Source organism: Cylas formicarius, unplaced genomic scaffold, assembly GCF_029955315.1.
Source record: "Cylas formicarius isolate icCylForm1 unplaced genomic scaffold, icCylForm1.1 PGA_scaffold_9__14_contigs__length_23061073, whole genome shotgun sequence".
NCBI lineage: Eukaryota > Metazoa > Arthropoda > Insecta > Coleoptera > Brentidae > Cylas > Cylas formicarius.
This window is the reverse complement of record NW_026844365.1, coordinates 17,371,414-17,390,359: the sequence shown is the minus strand read 5'-3', so window position 1 is coordinate 17,390,359 and position 18,946 is coordinate 17,371,414. Positions and strand designations below refer to the sequence as shown.

Genomic DNA, 18,946 nt, shown 5'->3' with positions numbered 1-18,946 from the left:
TAAAAAAGGAATTCAGTTTTCACACTTCCAGTTTTTTCTAATACTCGCTGTTTGTTCACTTTTTGGCATATTCTTTTTCAAGGCCTACTTCAGCTGGACCCTCAACGAGATCAATCTAGCTGGAGACTCATTTTATTCTATATTATTTAGGAGCCGTTTAGGACATTCATAGTGCATTATATAGTCAAAGCTATAATTATAAGCGTACTTTTTCGATAGTTTTATTGGCTTTTTTGGGCGCCAATTATAAGTTTGTTGCAGTTTATGTTGGATCCTACGGAAAGAAAAGTGATGGAGGAATTTTTGCTAACTTAAATTCTGCAAATTTTTTAGAGCAAAATGAATGCTCCTAGAACTGACAATTGTCCACCCCATGTAATTGTCGGAGATTGGTCTTTTCTTCTTAAAACTTATTTGCTTAGAAGGGAAGCAGAGAAGGAACTTTTTAACTATAGATTATCGAGAAATTAACATAGGCAGGGTAGAAATGCAAGTGCAAGAATTGTACAAAACTTTTTTTACATCTGCAAATGGAGCCTTAGCGTGGTAGAATAATTAGTTTATATTTTCCCTCTATTGTTTCACTATTTATAAAATTAAATATACTACAGCTTTACTAACCGGGCATATTTACTTACGTATTTCTTATTTGACATATCGTATAGTTCGTTCTATTCTCTCACACACTCGATTAATTTTTCGTCATTCATCTTAGTTTGTTTATTACAAACAGAAAAATAGAAATAATGTTCCCCTCTAAAAATTTAAACTTCTAAAAAACCCAAAAAAAAAATTCTGTACTGAGCGCATACGGACAGGAACGTCAAACTTTTCTTGAGAAAAAACTCAGCAATTGAATCTCCAAAGATTATATTATGTGATACTAGGGACGAAAATAAACGGGAACCCAATCAAGAAAATGTTTGTGTTCCTTCCAAGGATCCATCCGTCTCACAGGCTGATAGGGTCGTACTTCCACATTTTTGAACCAATCAAGCCTACATCATTATTATTAAGTCCTATCCTATAATAAACCCAATTCATGATTATGTCATAAAGTTCTTTAGTGAAACTTTTTATAACCTAATAATAATACTCAATTTTTCAAATAAGTCAAGTTTTTCAACTTACTAACCATCTTCATCTTCAACTTCAACAAAAATTTATTCTCTATGACTATGAATAAGGAATTTTTTCTCAGTTTTACATAATTGTATATGTAAAGGGTTGGGGGAAGGTGGTTGTAAATCACCCTCAAAATTTAAACGAGAAAGAGCGGCCAGAAAACGGTAGGACATACAACACCCGAAACGGTTAATCACCCACCTTGATGGTTTCCCGCGTCGTCGTCTGCCCGTCCGGGTCTTCTTAGGGGTATTTTCTGGAGGGTTGGGGGTGGTATTTACCACAACACAGCGTGGGGTTCTCGCGAACCGGTCACAGAAGAGAGCTTGTTTTTTCGTGGTTCGCACTACGGACGCTCACGCAAGTCTGTCTTTTCGCGAGGCTTAACCAAGGTTGGGTATGGTGGGGGTGTTGTATACACAGCGCGAAAATAAAAAGTTAACCCAAGGGAAAAAAAAATATGAAGTTACCGAAAAATGTTATTCAACCCTTAACATTCTGGCCTCCCAAAAATACCCAATTTTTCCCATAAACTTATCCTATACTATATACACGGTTGCCCCTTGAACAGGTTAACAGTTAGGGACAAAAGATAATTTGACCAAAGGTCGATCGAAAGTGCCTTTGGCCGTGTGCACTTGCACAACGCGAATTTCCTTGTCGGAACTGGGGTACAAGCGCGTGATGCGGCCCAGAAGCCACTTTAACGGGGGGAGGTTCTCGTCTTTAATTAAAACCAACTGACCAACTTTCGGGGGGTTAGTCGTGGTGTTCCACTTGTGCCGTTGCTGCAGCTGGTGGAGGTATTCCCGATGCCATCTGTCCCAGAAGTGCTGATGCAACTGCTGCACGAGCTGCCAACGAGTGAGTCTGTTAGTGTTCAGATTAGCTAAAGAGTCGTCGGGAGGGGCAGATAGGGGCTCCAGGGTCAGAAAATGCCCAGGAGTAAGGCTATGCAAATCGTTTGGGTTGGAACTCAAACTACATAATGGGCGGGAATTCAGTATGGATTCCACCTGAGTTAACACTGTCGACATTTCCTCGAAAGTCAGGATTTGAGAGCCTATCACACGAAACAAATGGGTCTTTACCGACTTGACGCCGGCTTCCCAAAGACCTCCAAAGTGAGGACTGGAGGGTGGGTTAAAGTGCCAGCGCACCTCACACTGGTCGGCGGACTGCTGGCAATACTGTACCAACAACCGGTTAGCACCGACAAAATTTCTACCCTGATCACTATACATGTCAGTGCAACGCCCGCGGCGAGCGACAAAGCGCCGAAAAGCGGCCAAGAATGCGTCTGAGCTGAGTTCAGAAGCCAATTCCAAATGGATGGCTTTGGTAGCCATGCAAACGAATAGGCAAATGTAAGCCTTCTGAGTCTTAGCGCCGCGCCTTCGCGCTATGCGCGAATGGCTTGACTTGCGATACACGAACGGGGGGTAAATCAGCCATGAATGGCTGTACACAAGAAGGTTGGACACGGAAGCATCGGTAACACTGCGATAGGGTGTGACGAATTGCTCTGCGGGCGGACAAAATCCAGAATTGTTGTGAAATCTGGTACAACAACGATTGGGGGCCCGGATGGCAATTTTCCTTATGGAACTTTTCGATCACGAGTTCGGTAAAGCGATGGTCTCGAGGTAGTAGAAGAGGATGTTTTGCGTCGAAAGACAACGCAGAACCTCGGAGTCTGCCACCGACTCGAATGAGACCGTGCTCGTCGATAAAGGGCGATAGGGAGCGTAAAGGTTTGGGGCACAGTTTACCGTTTCGAAGACACTTCAACAAACCGGCGAACACCTCACGTTGGACGTATCCTGTCAGCAACGTGCGGGCGCGGTACGTGTCCGCAAAAGACAAATTATCAAGCGCTCGCTTCGGAACGGGGGTACGACAATTATTTAGAAACCTACCACAATAAGCCAGGATCCTCTCAATTTTTCGTAACGACGAGAAACGGGTTAACAGTTCTCCAAGCGCGTCAACTAAAGGGGTGGACACACAAGTCAACACTGGTTTACGTTCCAGTTCCAGATCGTCTCCGGGGGTGAAGTCGGAGGTGGGCCACTCTTCCACCGGAAGACGTAACCAGGGGGGACCACAGAACCAAGAGGGGTGAATTAATATTTGCTCGGGGAAAAGCCCTCGGGATGCGCAGTCAGCAGGGTTGGATGAACCGGCGACGTGATGCCAGGAACTACGGGAAATGATGTCCTGAATGAGGGACACGCGATTGGCCACAAAAGTTTTCCATCTATTAGGGGAGGACTTTATCCAAGACAACGCAATTTTGGAGTCACTCCAGGCGAATACTCTCGTGATAGTCAACTCAGAGGCTATAGTGGATCGGACGAAATCTACGAGTTGGGCGAGCAGCAACGCGGAGCACAACTCCAGACGGGGGATCGACACTCGCTTCAAAGGCGCTACCCGATTCTTTGCACACAGAAGGGTGACAGAGATATGGCCCTCTCTGACGCTTCGCAGATACACGGCTGCACCGTATCCGCGCTCCGAAGCGTCACAAAATCCGTGCGTCTCCACCTGGACGCCATTGCTAGGCAGTACCCGACGAGGGATTGTCAGCCCAGAAAGACTGTCCAGCTGAGACGAAAACGAACTCCAATCTTCGAATATGTCGCGGGGGGGAGGTGCATCCCAATCGACGCCCTGGGACCAAAGCCTCTGTAGGAGAATTTTGGCAGTCAACACGACCGGGGATAAAAAACCTAGGGGATCGTATATTTGGGCTACTTGCGACAAAATATTCCTTTTTGTGCACGTCCTATCCGCTACTTGGATGCGGTAGGAGAACACATCCCGTAAGGGACACCACTGCAATCCCAACACCTTTAAACTGGGATTGTCGTCTCCGCATAGGGAAACGGGTTGATGATGTGAAGCGGGGAGTGAACTCAATAACTCGGGGGAGTTGCTCGCCCATTTGCGCAACTCGAAACCACCCAATTTTAGCAGCGATACTAATTGATCCCTCAACTCACGGGCTTCCTCCAACGAGTCTGTTCCTCCGATAATGTCGTCGATGTAGGTTTGGCAATCTAGGAGACGGGCTGCTAACGGGTAACGCGCTCCTTCGTCCCTAGCAAGCTGACGCAACACGCGAATAGCCAAGTATGGGCTACAACTTAGTCCATAGACCACCGTTGACAAGACGTACTCTCGCACTGCTTTGCGGGGATCAAAACGCCACAGAATCCGCTGGAAGAGGTGGTCGGCGTCACTCACTAGGATTTGACGATACATCTGACGAATATCGGTGGTGAAAACCACACCGTACAGTCGAAAGATGAGCAAAATGGCTCCAATGTCGGGTTGGAGCTTGGGACCCGTAAATAGAAGATCGTTCAGAGACCGTCCGTTGGAAGTTTTAGCTGAAGCATCAAACACAACACGCAATTTAATGGGTTCGCTATGTGGCTTCCAGACGGCGTGATGAGGAATGTAGTAACCTTGGGGAGAGGGGGGCAGGTCGCTAACGAGTGCCATGTGACCTTGTTCCCAATAATCTTTCAAGAACTCGTTGTAGGCTAATCGCAAAGTTGGGTTCTTGGCCAAACGCGCCTCTAACAACTGGAATCGCCCAAGGGCTTGAGGGTAAGATTCACCAAGTGAAGGGTGTTTATCCTTAAAGGGTAAGGATACGACGTATCTACCTGAAGGGGCACGGGAATGGGTAGAGAGAAAGATCTCCTCGCACAATTTGTCTTCAGGAGACATAAAGGTCTTTGAAGGGACGGACTCGAGTTCCCAAAATCTCTTCAAAGAAACATCAGCAGCAGTACTCACAGTGGTATAAAAACTAAATGGAGAAGATGGTTCTAAAGAATTCACTTTTCCTAGGACAACCCATCCGAAGATGGTCCGAAAAGCGCATGGGCCACCGTTCTGTCCTTTTCTAAATCCAGGCAAACAAATATCTCCGTAAACCTCTGCCCCTAAAAGCACGTCTATTTCGTTGGGTTCACAGAAGTGGGGATCAGCCAAGGGTAGGGACCTGAGATGCTTTAGATTCTGCTTATCAATCACCTGGTAGGGTACCTTATCACAAATAGATGGAATAACTAAAGCCTCTATATGGAGAGCAGGGGATTTTCTTTGGGAGGGGGTCACGCTCAGGGCAACCTTCCCTAACGCAGACGTCGACATTTGGTTGAGGGCTTGAATTGGTGTCGGAGAGAGACCTTGGAAGCTCCAATTTCTTCGCAAAGGAATCTGTCACAAAACTGGCTTGACTAGCTGAATCCAACAGTGCACGACAAGTAACAAGTCTGCCAGATTTATCCGAAACGGACACCAAGCAAGTGGCAAAGAGCACGACCTTTTGAGAGGACTAGGGATAGTACCTTCCTGGTTGCCGGGAGCAGGGGGAGCTTCATTCGACGGGGAGGGGGTAGTAGCATTTCCAAAATGCACTAAAGTATGGTGGCGCTTGCCACATACACGACAATTAATCTTGGAGGGGCATCTTCCAACACCATGGGATCGCGGGAAGCAATTAAAGCACAAACGATGTTGCTTGATGAACACATGCCTTTGAGGGGGCTCAGGAGATAGGAAGGAATCACACTTTGTCAGAGGATGGTAGTCCATAGGGCAGTATAAACACTTACTGGTGCAACTCACATCAGCACTCGGAGTGGTAGACGTCGCTATCATAGATGTGGGTCTACGTGTATCGGTTGAAACTCGCTTGGAAACCTCAAGCCTCTTGGTACGGGTAATACCTTTTCAGGTAACTAAAGAGTTTTCTAAAGCTTTACAATTCTGTTCCAAAAAATCACATAAATCTTGAAAAGTTGGGATATCTTTATCACAAAATTTGAGTTCGAACCTCGTCTTGAGAGTCGAGTCGAGTTTCTCTAAGAGCAAATTGAATTTTGTAAAATCCCACAAGTCGATATCGAATTTATCGATAGCTGCAAGATTCTCTGAAAATGTTGAAAGCAATCTCCTCAGTTCAACAACCGAGTCACTCTTCATAGTCGGAGCCCGAAAGATCGACAGTCAATAATCGGTTAACAACAATCGATTGTTTTGATAACGCTTCACGAGGGCATTGTAAGCTATACTATAATTGGCATCCTTAATTGGCAAATTCTTCACGACACTGAGAGCATCCTTTTCCAAATAAGACACTAAAAATTGAAATTTTTCAATGTTTGAAAGGGAAGAATTATTATGGATCAACGTGTTAAACATATCAAAAAAAGTAGGCCAATTTTTTAATTCGCCGTCAAATTTCGGAATGATAATACGGGGGAGTCGGAGATTACTATTTCTTTGCGACTCTCGACCAACTACAGATGGTACCGGAGAGCCTACCTTAGGTTCCACTTTCTCAAATAATCGCTTGGCAATAGATCGAATTGAATAATGCAACTGATCAAAGTGATCTTGAACCGCAAACTGTCGATCTCTTTCCGAATCATTCGCTAAGGAGATTACTTCCAATTACAAGGACTCAAAAGTGCTAACTAAACTCGGCAAATCCTCCACCATGCACTGGAATTTGCATAAAATTTCATCATCATCAGGTTCAAGGCGAGCTTTCTGACCCGCTAACAATATATCGTTAAAGCGTCTAAGTGTTAAATCTCGCTTAGCAATAAATTTATCCATTTCCGACATTGTAAATCGCTTTGTAAACAAATGCACACCTAAGTCTCGAAACAAAGTACCCACGTAAATTAAAAGGAAGAAGAATTTGAGCACGCAGAAAATATGCTTAGAACGAATCAAATAAAAAACGACGGTAAACACTTTTTATGAAACCGCTTTTTTGCGCTCCAAACTTCACACGTTTTTTGCTAACCTGTTCACGATAGCGAACATGTATTTAAAATTACTAAAGTTTGTGAATGACTATAAAAATCCAAAAGACTGATTCTGATTTGGGGAGAAGGACCAATATGTAAAGGGTTGGGGGAAGGTGGTTGTAAATCACCCTCAAAATTTAAACGAGAAAGAGCGGCAAGAAAACGGTAGGACATACAAGGACAAACACCCGAAACGGTTAATCACCCACCTTGATGGTTTCCCGCGTCGTCGTCTGCCCGGCCGGGTCTTCTTAGGGGTATTTTCTGGAGGCTGGGGGTGGTATTTACCACAACACAGCGTGGGGTTCTCGCGAACCGGTCACAGAAGAGAGCTGGTTTTTTCGTGGTTCGCACTACGGACGCTCACGCAAGTCTGTCTTTTCGCGCGGCTTAACCAAGGTTGGGTATGGTGGGGGTGTTGTATACACAGCGCGAAAATAAAAAGTTAACCCAAAACAAAAAAATTATGAAGTTACCGAAAAATGTTATTCAACCCTTAACAGTATATATAAAATTTAAAAAATATATTATAATATTAATTTTATTATTACATTACATTACTATTAACAATTATAGCATACATTATCAAAAGTTAACAATTATCAATAATACATTTTTGGCCTAACTATGATATCTTAAGATACTCTGTGTTTGCCCCGTGACATTGTTTAAACAATTAAAGGTTGTTTCCTTAATTTAAAAGTTATACTATAGAAGTTTCATTATAATATTCTAGTCCATTCCAAATAAACTAAATCAAAACCGCTTAGCCTAATCCACTCTCTATTTGATGATTTAACTCTTAGTTCAAGAGACAGAGCAGAGACAGAGACACTTTTGGTCCAGTACAGTATATTTGTTCTTGGCACACTACATGTTTGAGGTTCTGTAGAGCCAATTCGTGCTAGGGCAGCAGACCTTGTGTTAATAAGCTTTTTTTTTAACACATGGTTTTAATAACCCATTTTTTAGTCACCTGCAACCCAAGCACATGCACATAGGCATTACCCCATACCATTAATCATTATATATTCTATCAAGGATAACATGATACCTAATTCACAGAACTTATAGATTAGTGTTCTGATTTTGATAGTTACGTAATTATAATTAATGTGTTACATTTATAGTCTCTGTCTTGCTCACAATAGGGCTCAGGAATTTTTACTTTTTGAATTCTGATTTTCTCGATAAAGTGAAGGTAGCAAAATTCTTCAACCTTCTTCACAATCACCGTTGTATCATCAATAAAACAAAACACATTTCTCTCATTAGTTACAGACATTATTCTGTTAATATAAATATTAAACATCAGCGGACCAAGCGCCGTGCCCTGCGGCACACAAAATCACACCAGTAACCTCACTCACTCGACGTATTTTCACACTCGGCGTTCTCTCGCTCAAATAGGATATAAATATGTCATTATTATTATTATCGTATGGCAATAACACAGTCTAGTTTTAAATGTTAATGTTTACAAAGGTTAAATCTTAATATCTAGGTTTTCAATCCAAACAACAGCCGATGGAGTGGCCCTCAAGAAGTCTGTGGTCGTACACTGGCTCTGTCTTTTTTCGCACTCGTATGCTAGGTGGCGGATGGTTTGTCGCCTTCCACAGTCGCAGCAGTTGGTTTCTGATTTGCCCCATTTGTGCAGAGAGTCCGCACAAACACCGCATTCTGTACGGATCCGATTTAGGGAGCACCAGGTTCCTCTCGGTAGTGTAGAACCTGGAACAGTTTGGTTAACGTGGAAAACGCTGCAGATATCTGGAGGAACGCTATTTTGCCACATCTGAGCCCATTCGTCTTGTAGGTGGAAGTTATTGGATATAAGCGCTGCCGCTGTTTGAATTGGAGGTTTTCTGGAGCGGAGCCTGTGCCCTAGTTGAGCGATATCTTCATGGATTTGGAGTTGGGGATTGTTTTGTATTTTTCTAAATTCTCTGCAGAGAGCTTCCGATCGCCGGAGATGGGCTGGTGGAATGTTGCAGAGCGCGGGGAGCCAATACGTGGGTGTGGATTTGATGGTTCCACTGATCATTCTAAGTGAGTTGTGGATTTGGACATCCACTAGTTTTGAGTGGGGGCTATTCGTCCAGACAGTATTCGGCCGAGGAGTAAACGAGGCCAAGAACGGAACATCGGAGCGTTTCGGCTGAGGCATCCCAGCTGGTGCCACACAGTTTGGATATTATGTTGTTTCTTGTCTTAAGTTTGGCGGCTACGTTGCTTAAATGTTTTTTAAAGGGGAGTGTACGGTCTAAGGTGACGCCCAGGTATTTCGGGTGCTTGTTATGTTTTAGTCGGGTTCCGTTAAATTCGACGTTCAGTTCTGTGTTCGCCAACTTGTTGTTAAGGTGGAAGCAAGAAGTCTTAGTTTTGGTCACACTCGGTTTCAATCTCCATTTAGCAAAGAAATCATTCATGGCCATCAGATCTTCGCACAGTACATCTTCTGCAACGTGGAGGTTTTTATGTCTGAAGCCAAGAGCCATGTCGTCGGCATAGTTAAATTTTTTAGAGCGAGTTTCAGGTAGGTCTGACACATAAAGGTTAAATAGCAGAGGGGCAAGGACGGACCCCTGCGGTAAACCATTATTTAGTACTCTCTTTTTACTTGATTGATCATTCAAATGCACTTGGAATGAGCGATTGCTAAGCATGTTGTCGATAAGGCTTGTAGTTGCTTTGCATTTGGTGATGTTCAGAAGTTTGTATATAAGACCCTGGCGCCAGACCGTATCATAAGCCGCGGTTAAATCTATGAAAACGAATGCCGATTTCTCCTGATTTTGGAAACCAGCTTCTATGAAGGTTGTAAGGCTGAGAACTTGATCGCAGCAGCTTCGGTTTTTTCTGAATCCCGCCTGCTCTATTGGGATATGCATCATGATTATGTCGGATATGCGGTTGTATATAAGTTTTTCCAGTAGTTTATAGCAGGAGCTGAGTAATGCGATGGGTATATAGCTCTCGGGTCTGTCTTTATCTTTACCAGGCTTGAGCAATGAGATTATTTTTGAGTTTTTTAGTTTTGGTGGTATATAACCATTGTGGAGAATCTCAGAGTAGAACTTAGCCAGCCAAGCCTTTGTTACAGATCCACTATAGGACAAGAACTCTACATGCAACCCATCATAGCCGGGCGCTTTACCTGTTTTCATTTCCTTTATAGCGTTTTCAATCTCCTCTGTTGAGAAGGGTTTAGCGAAATCGGATTCTCTTGTGGTGTTCTTTTTTAGCTGGGATAGCTGTTTTCTAATTTTGGTTGTGTGACTTTTGTCGTTGGGCGCTCTGGAAGTTGAAACAATATGGTCCGCTACCTGATCTGCGGATACCGCGGGGTCATTTCTCACAGGTGGAGAACCTGATCCGAGTTTTCTTATGAGGCTCCAGGCTTTTCGGCTCGAGTGTTTGAAGTCCACATTGGCGACGGTTTGAGACCATTTATCACGTCTAGCGTTGTCAAGGCTCTGCAGTATTTCGTCAGCGAGATCAGGGTCTCCGCTGTTGAGATATTCCTCATATAAGGATTGACTGTCCTCATGCCAGCCGGGAATGTACTCTTTTCTATATCCTCGAGGGATGGACTTTTTTGCGGCGGCGATCACCGCTCCACAGAATCTGTCATAATTTTTGGGCTTAGCCGGGATCCAGTGCAGAGTTCTATCCAGAATGTGTTGGAATTTTCCCCAGTCCGCTTTATTGAAATTCCATCTTGGCTTTGGTGTTGAATTTATAAGTGGGATTTGGACTCCTACTGTCACCAGAACAGGCCTATGTTGGCTATGGGGAAAGCATGACAGCACTTTCCTTTCTGTTGCTAGGAGGGTGTTGTCTAGTTTTCTGGTGACAAAGCAAAGATCGGGGTTAGAGTCTCTGTTCCAGGCGGCGGATCTAAATGTCCCTGGCTGCTTGGCATCGTGAACTAGGTAGAGATTACTGATCTCCGCCCAGCTGGTTAATTCGGTACCAGCAACGTCTTCATTAAGGTAGCCCCAGGCAGTGCTGTGGCTGTTGAAGTCACCAATATAGACCGCGGGGCGAGTTTCCATTGGTAAAGCTGCTTCCGGCCAGGTCATACCAGGCGGCTTGTACACATTGATTATCGAGAGAAGGTCGATCTTGACGGTTATTATGTAGACACTGTTCGTGCACTTGGATGATACTAAGGATACATTTTTTATAGAGCTCCTGACGTATGTGGCTGAGCCATGGGCATGATGGAAAAGAGATGCAAGTGCGGTATAACCAAGGATACGACCTCTTTTTTGAAATTCTTCTTCGCTGTTTGTGTGGGTTTCCTGTAGGGTCACAACATCGATGTCATTTTCGGTCAGCAGTTTAGATAGGTATTCACATTTGGCTCTGCTTATACCCTCTATATTTAGCTGGCAAATACGGACTGACGATCCGATAATTCTAGTCTTGGGGCTCTGAGAAGAGCTGTTTCGAGTCTGATTTGGAATAGCTTGCGAGGTCATCCTCACTAGTAGAACAGTAGAAATGTAGAAACAGTAGAAACATGTGTTTAAGGGACAGGATATAGATACAAATTGTCTGACCGCCAGCTGTGTTAGCTCTTTAGCGTTACCCAGGGTGCACCACGAGGAGGCGAGCTAACGTTGCACCCCATAAATATGTCATTTGTTACTCTTACACCAATATCATTCAGCCTATTCTGGCTTTTCAGTAGACTTCCGTTTGCCACAGTATCGAAAGTCTTAGTGAAGTCAAAAAAATGTCCATCACTCTCTAACCGTTATCAATTTTTCGTAAAATATAGTCTGTAACCCTACAAACTGCATTCTCCGTGCTCGAGTCCTCTCTAAAGACAAACTGATTTTCATCCAATAAATTATTATTTTTTAGATATATGGAGAGCTTAATACACTTTTCAATTATTTTACTAATATTACTTATTAGGGCAATCGGTCTATAGTTACTACTCAATATTTTGTCGCCACGTTTAAAAAAAGCAACAACGACTGCATCTATCACGCCATTTTTTAAACTTTTTATTTGATCTAAAATTTCATTGTCGTTCATACCTTTCTACTCTCGTAAAGGATAGGACCGACCTGATTACAATTAGCAAGTCTTCTTGCTAACTTTTTCCCAGCATTACAGAAGTAGGGGTTAAATTCTTTTTGCTATTAGATTTTTGTCAGTTATTTCAACCTTGTCACTATCTGTTTCAACATTGTCACTATCTATTATTTGTTTGATTGCAGAATTATTACTTTGATGATTTGTTGCTTCTTTAATTATTTTCCACATCCTTTTAGAATCTCTCGAGTTATTCATTAGCAATTTTTTATAGTGCAAACATTTAGCTTTTTTATTTACTTTCATAATTCGTTTCTATATTTTTTGTAATTATTTAAAATATTTAAGTTATTTTTATTCAAAACTCATTGCTTTTTCAATTTGTCTATTTAATCTTAATCTACCAATATAAGTTTGTATTTGTATTTCGAGAACAGGTTATGTTAAGATATGTAAAGGTGTTGTTTTTATGAACTTTTAAAACCTTAAAATATCGGGTAATGAACCGTAAAGTCTCTCAAAAGGATGACAGGACATTAAATTGCGCATTTTTAATTTTGCCAAAATAGTGCTCGATACAGGTTGCAGTTTCGTTTGTTTTTCTTGACTATGATTATGAACAAGGAGTATTCTTTCAGTCAAGTGGAACTTTTCAACCCACTAACTATAAAGATATCGAACAAACAACAAAACTTATTCACTATTTTATTGTAGAATAACAAAAAAAATACTTTACTTTTTTCACACGTTCATTAAAATTGTTTTTAGAACGTCGGATAGTCTCAGTCAATACATACGTCGCAACTCTGTTTTCTTTGTTTTTTCAGTAGTGGCAATATCTTCAGTTCCTCTCAGTACGAGAAAAATTGTGCTACCTGGGTTTCTTCAGCAGCTTCTGTAATTATATTTTTTAATTCTTTCTGTAAATTTGGAATAAAATAAATAATAAATAAATCTTGTCATTTTGACATCCTCGGCAAACGGATATAAACCATTTGAATGACCAATTGCTACTATAAAATAGAAAATGGTCAATGGCTAACATATTGCTCTTGTAAATACTGCATTTTTGGTAATGTGTATTTTGAGCATCAGTCAAAAACATTATTTTCGGGCCATATTTAGCCGGTGTATTTGGTATATAGATTTTATATCTGCATCGTCTTCCAAACGATATATGCTCTAATTGAATATGTTGTTTGACAGTTTGCAATAAACATTTTGTTTGACATTGCAACTGCTCTATCTTCGATTTGACGTTACTTCCACGTTAAAAAATTATTAAATCTTGGTGGCCTAGAAGCACACTGCACCTATTATAGATGTTGCAAATAATGATGTTTTGAAAATAAGACAAAACAAACAAATACCAAACAATTAATTTATTTATCTTTAGTCTCATTGTTTGGTGTTTTGCATGTTTTACTGCTCCATTTACTATGTCATTGGCGATAAACAACTCTCAGACCTGATTTTGGAATATTGATAGTATCTTATGTTTATTAACCATTATAAAGAAATTTATTATCAAAAATCATAAGATTCCTTGTCATCTGATGTTATAATTAAAAAGTCAACAGCCGGATAGATCAAGTAGTCAAGATCCCATATTTCTTCCTTTCCTTTGATCTAATGATGAGAGACTGCACTTCTTCATTGACTCGATCAAACAGTAGGTTAAAGTCTTTTATCAAAATAAATAAGAATTAAAATCGAATGTGATAAAGACACAGAAAAATATATAATTTCGTGAAAATCTGAACTTTTAGTTCTTATTTATTTTGATAAATGGATTTTCATCAAGTAAAAGCCACCTCAGTTTAATTAAAGTCTTTTATTTTCAATATTGTGTTGGGTCTTGCTACACATCCATACAAATTCTATAGTATTCTTTATCAAATCACCTGTACCATTTTTCTGTTTTTTAAGCAGTAGATAATTTGTTATTTTCTCCATTAGATTCCTCGTGAATGACAGCTTTCGTAATTCATAACCCCTGCTGAATAACATATTTTTTATGTTATTTTTATCATTTCACCAAAATAGTTTGCAAAAACATCCGAACCCATATATTCGTCGTAATGTCCTATGTGGCAAGACTGAAAGGTTAGCAAACCTTTTAAAAATACCTCCTCGCTTCTGGTATGGACAATTATTGGTCTCTTCGCTTGCAAACCACTTTTATGTTTTTGCAATAGAATAGAATATAAACAACTTTAGCTCTTGACTCGCAGCATAGACGTTTTCTGAAGCGAGCATATAGAATATACATTAGTTTTCCACAATTTATACAAAGAGCTTGACTATACAGAAACTTGACAAAACTGGCTGAATTTAATTCAATCAATCTCGCGACATGAGGACAATTAAGGACTCTGACAGACTGGAACGGGATGAGCCGTTCATGTCTTTTACCGGAGCCTTCCATCAGTAACTATACACTTATATAACTATAAAACTTACACAAGTAGTGTGATATTAAAAGAAACATATATATATATGAATGCTGTCGCATATAAACAAATATGTCTCAATAAAAAGAAACATCAGACATGAGTGTGTTAAATTTTGCTTTGTCGTTTAAATTCAACAACAGAGTAGACACAGTGAACGAACTCTTTAACTTTCTTTTTAAAATGTCTAAGGATCTTATATTGAGACTTAAAGTCAAGACAGAAGTTTTAAGCAAGTTGACCACTATTGTCAATAGAAATTTTCAATTTTAGACAAGGTTTTAGTAAATTTTTGCCAAATCTGCTAATTATGATTACAGGTATTTTTAGGAATATACTTAGGATTTTTATGAATGTAAAGCAGAGAATGCCATAATTCCTAAGTCATTCTAGGAATAGTTCATATTGAAACAAGAAGACGAAGAATTACGCCACAGTACTGTTCCATAGCTTAAATCGGAATACAATAGAGCATGATACACTATAATTAATTATCAATCAACCTTTTAGTCGATATAGATCGAACAGTTCAGTACTAAGTTTTGCTTTCAATTCAGTGTGCTGAAGAGCGAGTTGAATAAATAGATCGAAGGTGCTGGGACAGCATACTACAGGGCTCAGGCAACCGAGGGTCTTAATTGCGGGATTGGGATCCTGTACTTCTCAACGCTAATAGGAATCCAGATAAGACACTGTCGTGTCCATGATGGTGGGCGACATCTAGATCTGTGTTTAAAAGAGGAGGAAACTTCAGTTCGTCTCCTAACAAGCTTCGTATCACTACAGGTAGCTAATTATGAGTTTCATTAGCTCAATTTATTGAACCATTGTATTGCCATATTGTATTGTCTATATACTGAAAAAAATATTCCATACATTATGAAGTTTCCTATCGGAAACTTTGTCAATACGACTAAATGTGATAGGAGTAATTGTTGTGATTACTTGTCATTTTATCCACTGTAAAAAGAGAAGAGGAAACGGTGCAGAATAGAACCTAACCTAACATGAGAGAGAGTGTTAATTTAAAATAAGTGTATTCATTATTAATAAAGTTATTTTAGTTTAATACATCCGTGTGTTCATAAATTCACAACAGGTTATGGACCCAGAACCACGCAAGACGTTGACTGGCGGAAGGTAGATAGAGAAAATTTGAAAAAAAATTTTTTTTGAACACGTGTATTAAACTTGTAACGGCAAAATGAATACGTCGTCGGTGGTATTTCCACAATTAAATGCACAGAATTATAATAACTGGAGGTTTAGAGTTAAAGCATTTCTGGAGGAGAAACAGAATGAAGATACCTTGGAAAAAGAAGTATCAAATTTTGCTGAGGAAAAAGAGAAGACAGATTTTAAAATAAGGGATGCAAAGGCAATATCAATTATAGTGCAATGTGTAAGTGACAAACACCTTGATATAATTAAAGATTCCACTACAGCGAAGCATATGTTAAAAGCATTAGAAGATGTATTTCAAAGGAAAAGTGTATTTTCGAAGTTGACTTTAAAGAAGAAGTTGCTAACAATAAAATGTAAAAGGAACGAAAAATTAGAGGATCATTTTTTGAAATTTGACTCTGTAATAAGAGAATTAGAAAGTATTGGGTCAAAAATCGAAGAATCGGATAAGGTATGCCACTTACTTTTGTCTCTTAATGAGGACTATGGTCCTGTAATAACGGCGATTGAAACATTAAACACAGATGTAACAATGGATTTTGTCAAATCGAGATTGTTGGACGAAGAATTAAAAATGAAATCAAAAAATGGGAATAATAGTAAAAATGATAACGAAGTTACATTCAAAGCAAGCCAATATGTGTGTTATAAATGTGGCAAACAAGGTCACAAATTTTTTGAGTTTTTACAGAATAGGCATAGAGATAGAGGTAGATTTGCTACAAATTACAGAGGTTCACGTCGAGATAATCGTAGATATAGTGCGAATGCAAACACAAGTGAGCAGGCAAACGAAGTAAAAGAAAGTGATAAACAAGTTGCATTTATTGCATTAAATAGTGTGAGCTTGAATGTAACATAAACAGTTTTCTTTTGGACTCTGGAGCTACTGAACATTTAGTGACAAGTGAGCTGCAAGACTATATGACAGATATACAAGATTTAAAGACAGAAATAAAAATAGGTACGGCCAAGAGTGGGGAGACGTTGGTTGCAGAGAAAAAGGGAACGCTGAGTGGTATTTGCCAAGGTAAAGAAATAAAATTAGAAGCTCTAATAGTTAATGGTATGTCGCATAACTTAATTTCTGTGTCAAAATTATTAACAAAAGGTTTTAAAATAATATTTGAAACTGATAAAATAGGTAGAAAACGTTGAATAAACAGTATTTTTACTAAAGAAACATTTTCAAGCAAAAGATATGGGAGAAGTCAAGAATTTCTTAGGGATGACAATAAACAGAAAGGAAGATCAAGGTAAACTAGAAATAAAGCAAACAAAATTTATTGAAAAACTATTTGAAAATTTTAACATGAAAGAATGTAGTGGAAAATCTACACCTATGAAAAAAGGATTTCAATATAATGAAAATAGTGAGATTGTGAATGTTCCTTACAGGCAATTGATCGGAAGACTGATGTACTTGTCAACAACTACACGACCTGATATAACATTTTCTGTTTCATATTTAAGTAGATTTCTGGACAAGCCAACAAATGATACTTGGAACGCAGGAAAAAGAATATTACGTTATTTAAATACTACTAAATTTAAAGGATTAACTTTTGTGAAAAATGAATCAAACAATGACAAAGTAAAATTAAAAGCTTTTTCAGATTCAGATTGGGCATCAGATAAACATGATCGGAAGAGTGTAAGTGGTTGCTTAATTTTACTTGGTAACAACCCTGTATGCTGGTTTTCAAAGAAACAGGGATGCGTTGCTCTTTCTACCGCCGAAGCGGAGTATGTTGCAGCGGCTGCTTGTGCTCAGGACCTAATGAATCTTAAAGGGGTGTTAAATGATTTTAAGCTTAATATTCCCACACTGCTTTTTTGTGATAACAGAAGTTCAATATTAATGTCAAAAAGTAATGAGAATTCAAAAAGGGCTAAACACATAGATATAAAGAATCATTATTTAAAAGATTTAGTATTACACAAGAAAATATCTGTTGAATATGTACCAACTGAGGAAAATTTAGCAGACATGTTAACAAAACCTTTAAGCAAGGATTTATTTGTAAAACTTAGAGATAAGTGTAATATTGTATAACACTGCAATTGTTTATTCTTGTAATCACGATTTTCATTTATCCAAACATTTGTAAAACTTCAAATCGAGGAGTGTTGTGATTACTTGTAATTTTATCCACTGTAAAAAGAGAAGAGGAAACGGTGCAGAATAGAACCTAACCTAACGTGAGGGAGTGTTAATTTAAACTAAGTGTATTCATTATTAATAAAGTTATTTTAGTTTAATACATCCGTGTGTTCATAAATTCACAACAGTAATCCACCTAAAATAATTAAGTCATTAAAAAATAACTTTGTTTTTTATCTAAGTTTAAGCCTTTAAGTCTACGTGTTAGTTTAAGTGAGCATTACGGTTAACGAAGTAACGATTTACGTGAAAACTTTAATTGAAATTTGCACTTTAAGTTCTATTGATAATAATAAATAACTCCAACACAAGTAATTTCCAAACTTTAAAAAAGAGTACCACGATTGCAAATGATAGCAAAAACTATTTCCTGCTTTCCTACTCATGATTAAGAATATATTGGAAAAAATACGTTTATAGGAAATCCTGTATAAATAAAAATAATTTTCGCTCCCGGTACAGTGTTCCTGTGTACATGGATAGATATGTTGATTCGCATATAACAATCGCTGTGGATTGTAAATTGTAATATGCAATTTGGTTTTAAAATTTACCGCGATCTTTGAAAGAGGTTGCTGAAAATCGTTTTTAGTCATTTTCAAGAAAGTATTCGAGAATTACTTATAAAACCGGAGGGTGAAATAAATTTATTTCAATATTTACAAAATATAAAAAGAAAAATAAGAAATCAAAAATTATTTCATTTTTAGGAGGATGCGCCGGATTCACTTGATATTTCTGTTAAAACATAGGCAATTCTCCTAACCGTAGGTTGTCGAGATGGTGACCAAGAAAGATGTGGGCAGGGGTGGCTTAACGTTTGATGCACTCAATTATTTTTGAGTTTGCATCACTTACGGTTTTAAAGGAAGGTGGTCTCAAATCAATAATTTTTAATGGAACATATTTTATATAATCGCATTATTTAATTTCTTCTAAAATTAGAAACGTATTTCATGCATAAAGCATCATAGTTAAGCCTGCTGCCTTTTGGAATATTCAATATTCTTTGCCAAAGAACGTTTTGCACACCTAGCAGAATATGTACTTTCTTTCCTAATATCAATGGAGTTATTTACTATTGAAGTCCAATTCATAAGGATAATACAGAAAAAAAAACC

General features: G+C 39.1%; 1 protein-coding gene across 1 annotated transcript; it reads right to left on the bottom strand.

The window, feature by feature from the left end:
- Positions 1-2,508: 2,508 nt before the first annotated feature.
- On the bottom strand, positions 2,509-9,015 carry LOC132706945 (uncharacterized). Its single transcript, XM_060678544.1, has 5 exons — positions 8,762-9,015; positions 8,552-8,702; positions 6,475-6,584; positions 5,496-5,617; positions 2,509-5,279 (listed from the first exon to the last, which is right to left on the bottom strand). The coding sequence occupies exons 1-5, from the start codon at positions 9,013-9,015 to the stop codon at positions 2,509-2,511; spliced, it is 3,408 nt and encodes a 1,135-aa protein (XP_060534527.1).
- Between the last annotated feature and the right edge of the window lie 9,931 nt (positions 9,016-18,946).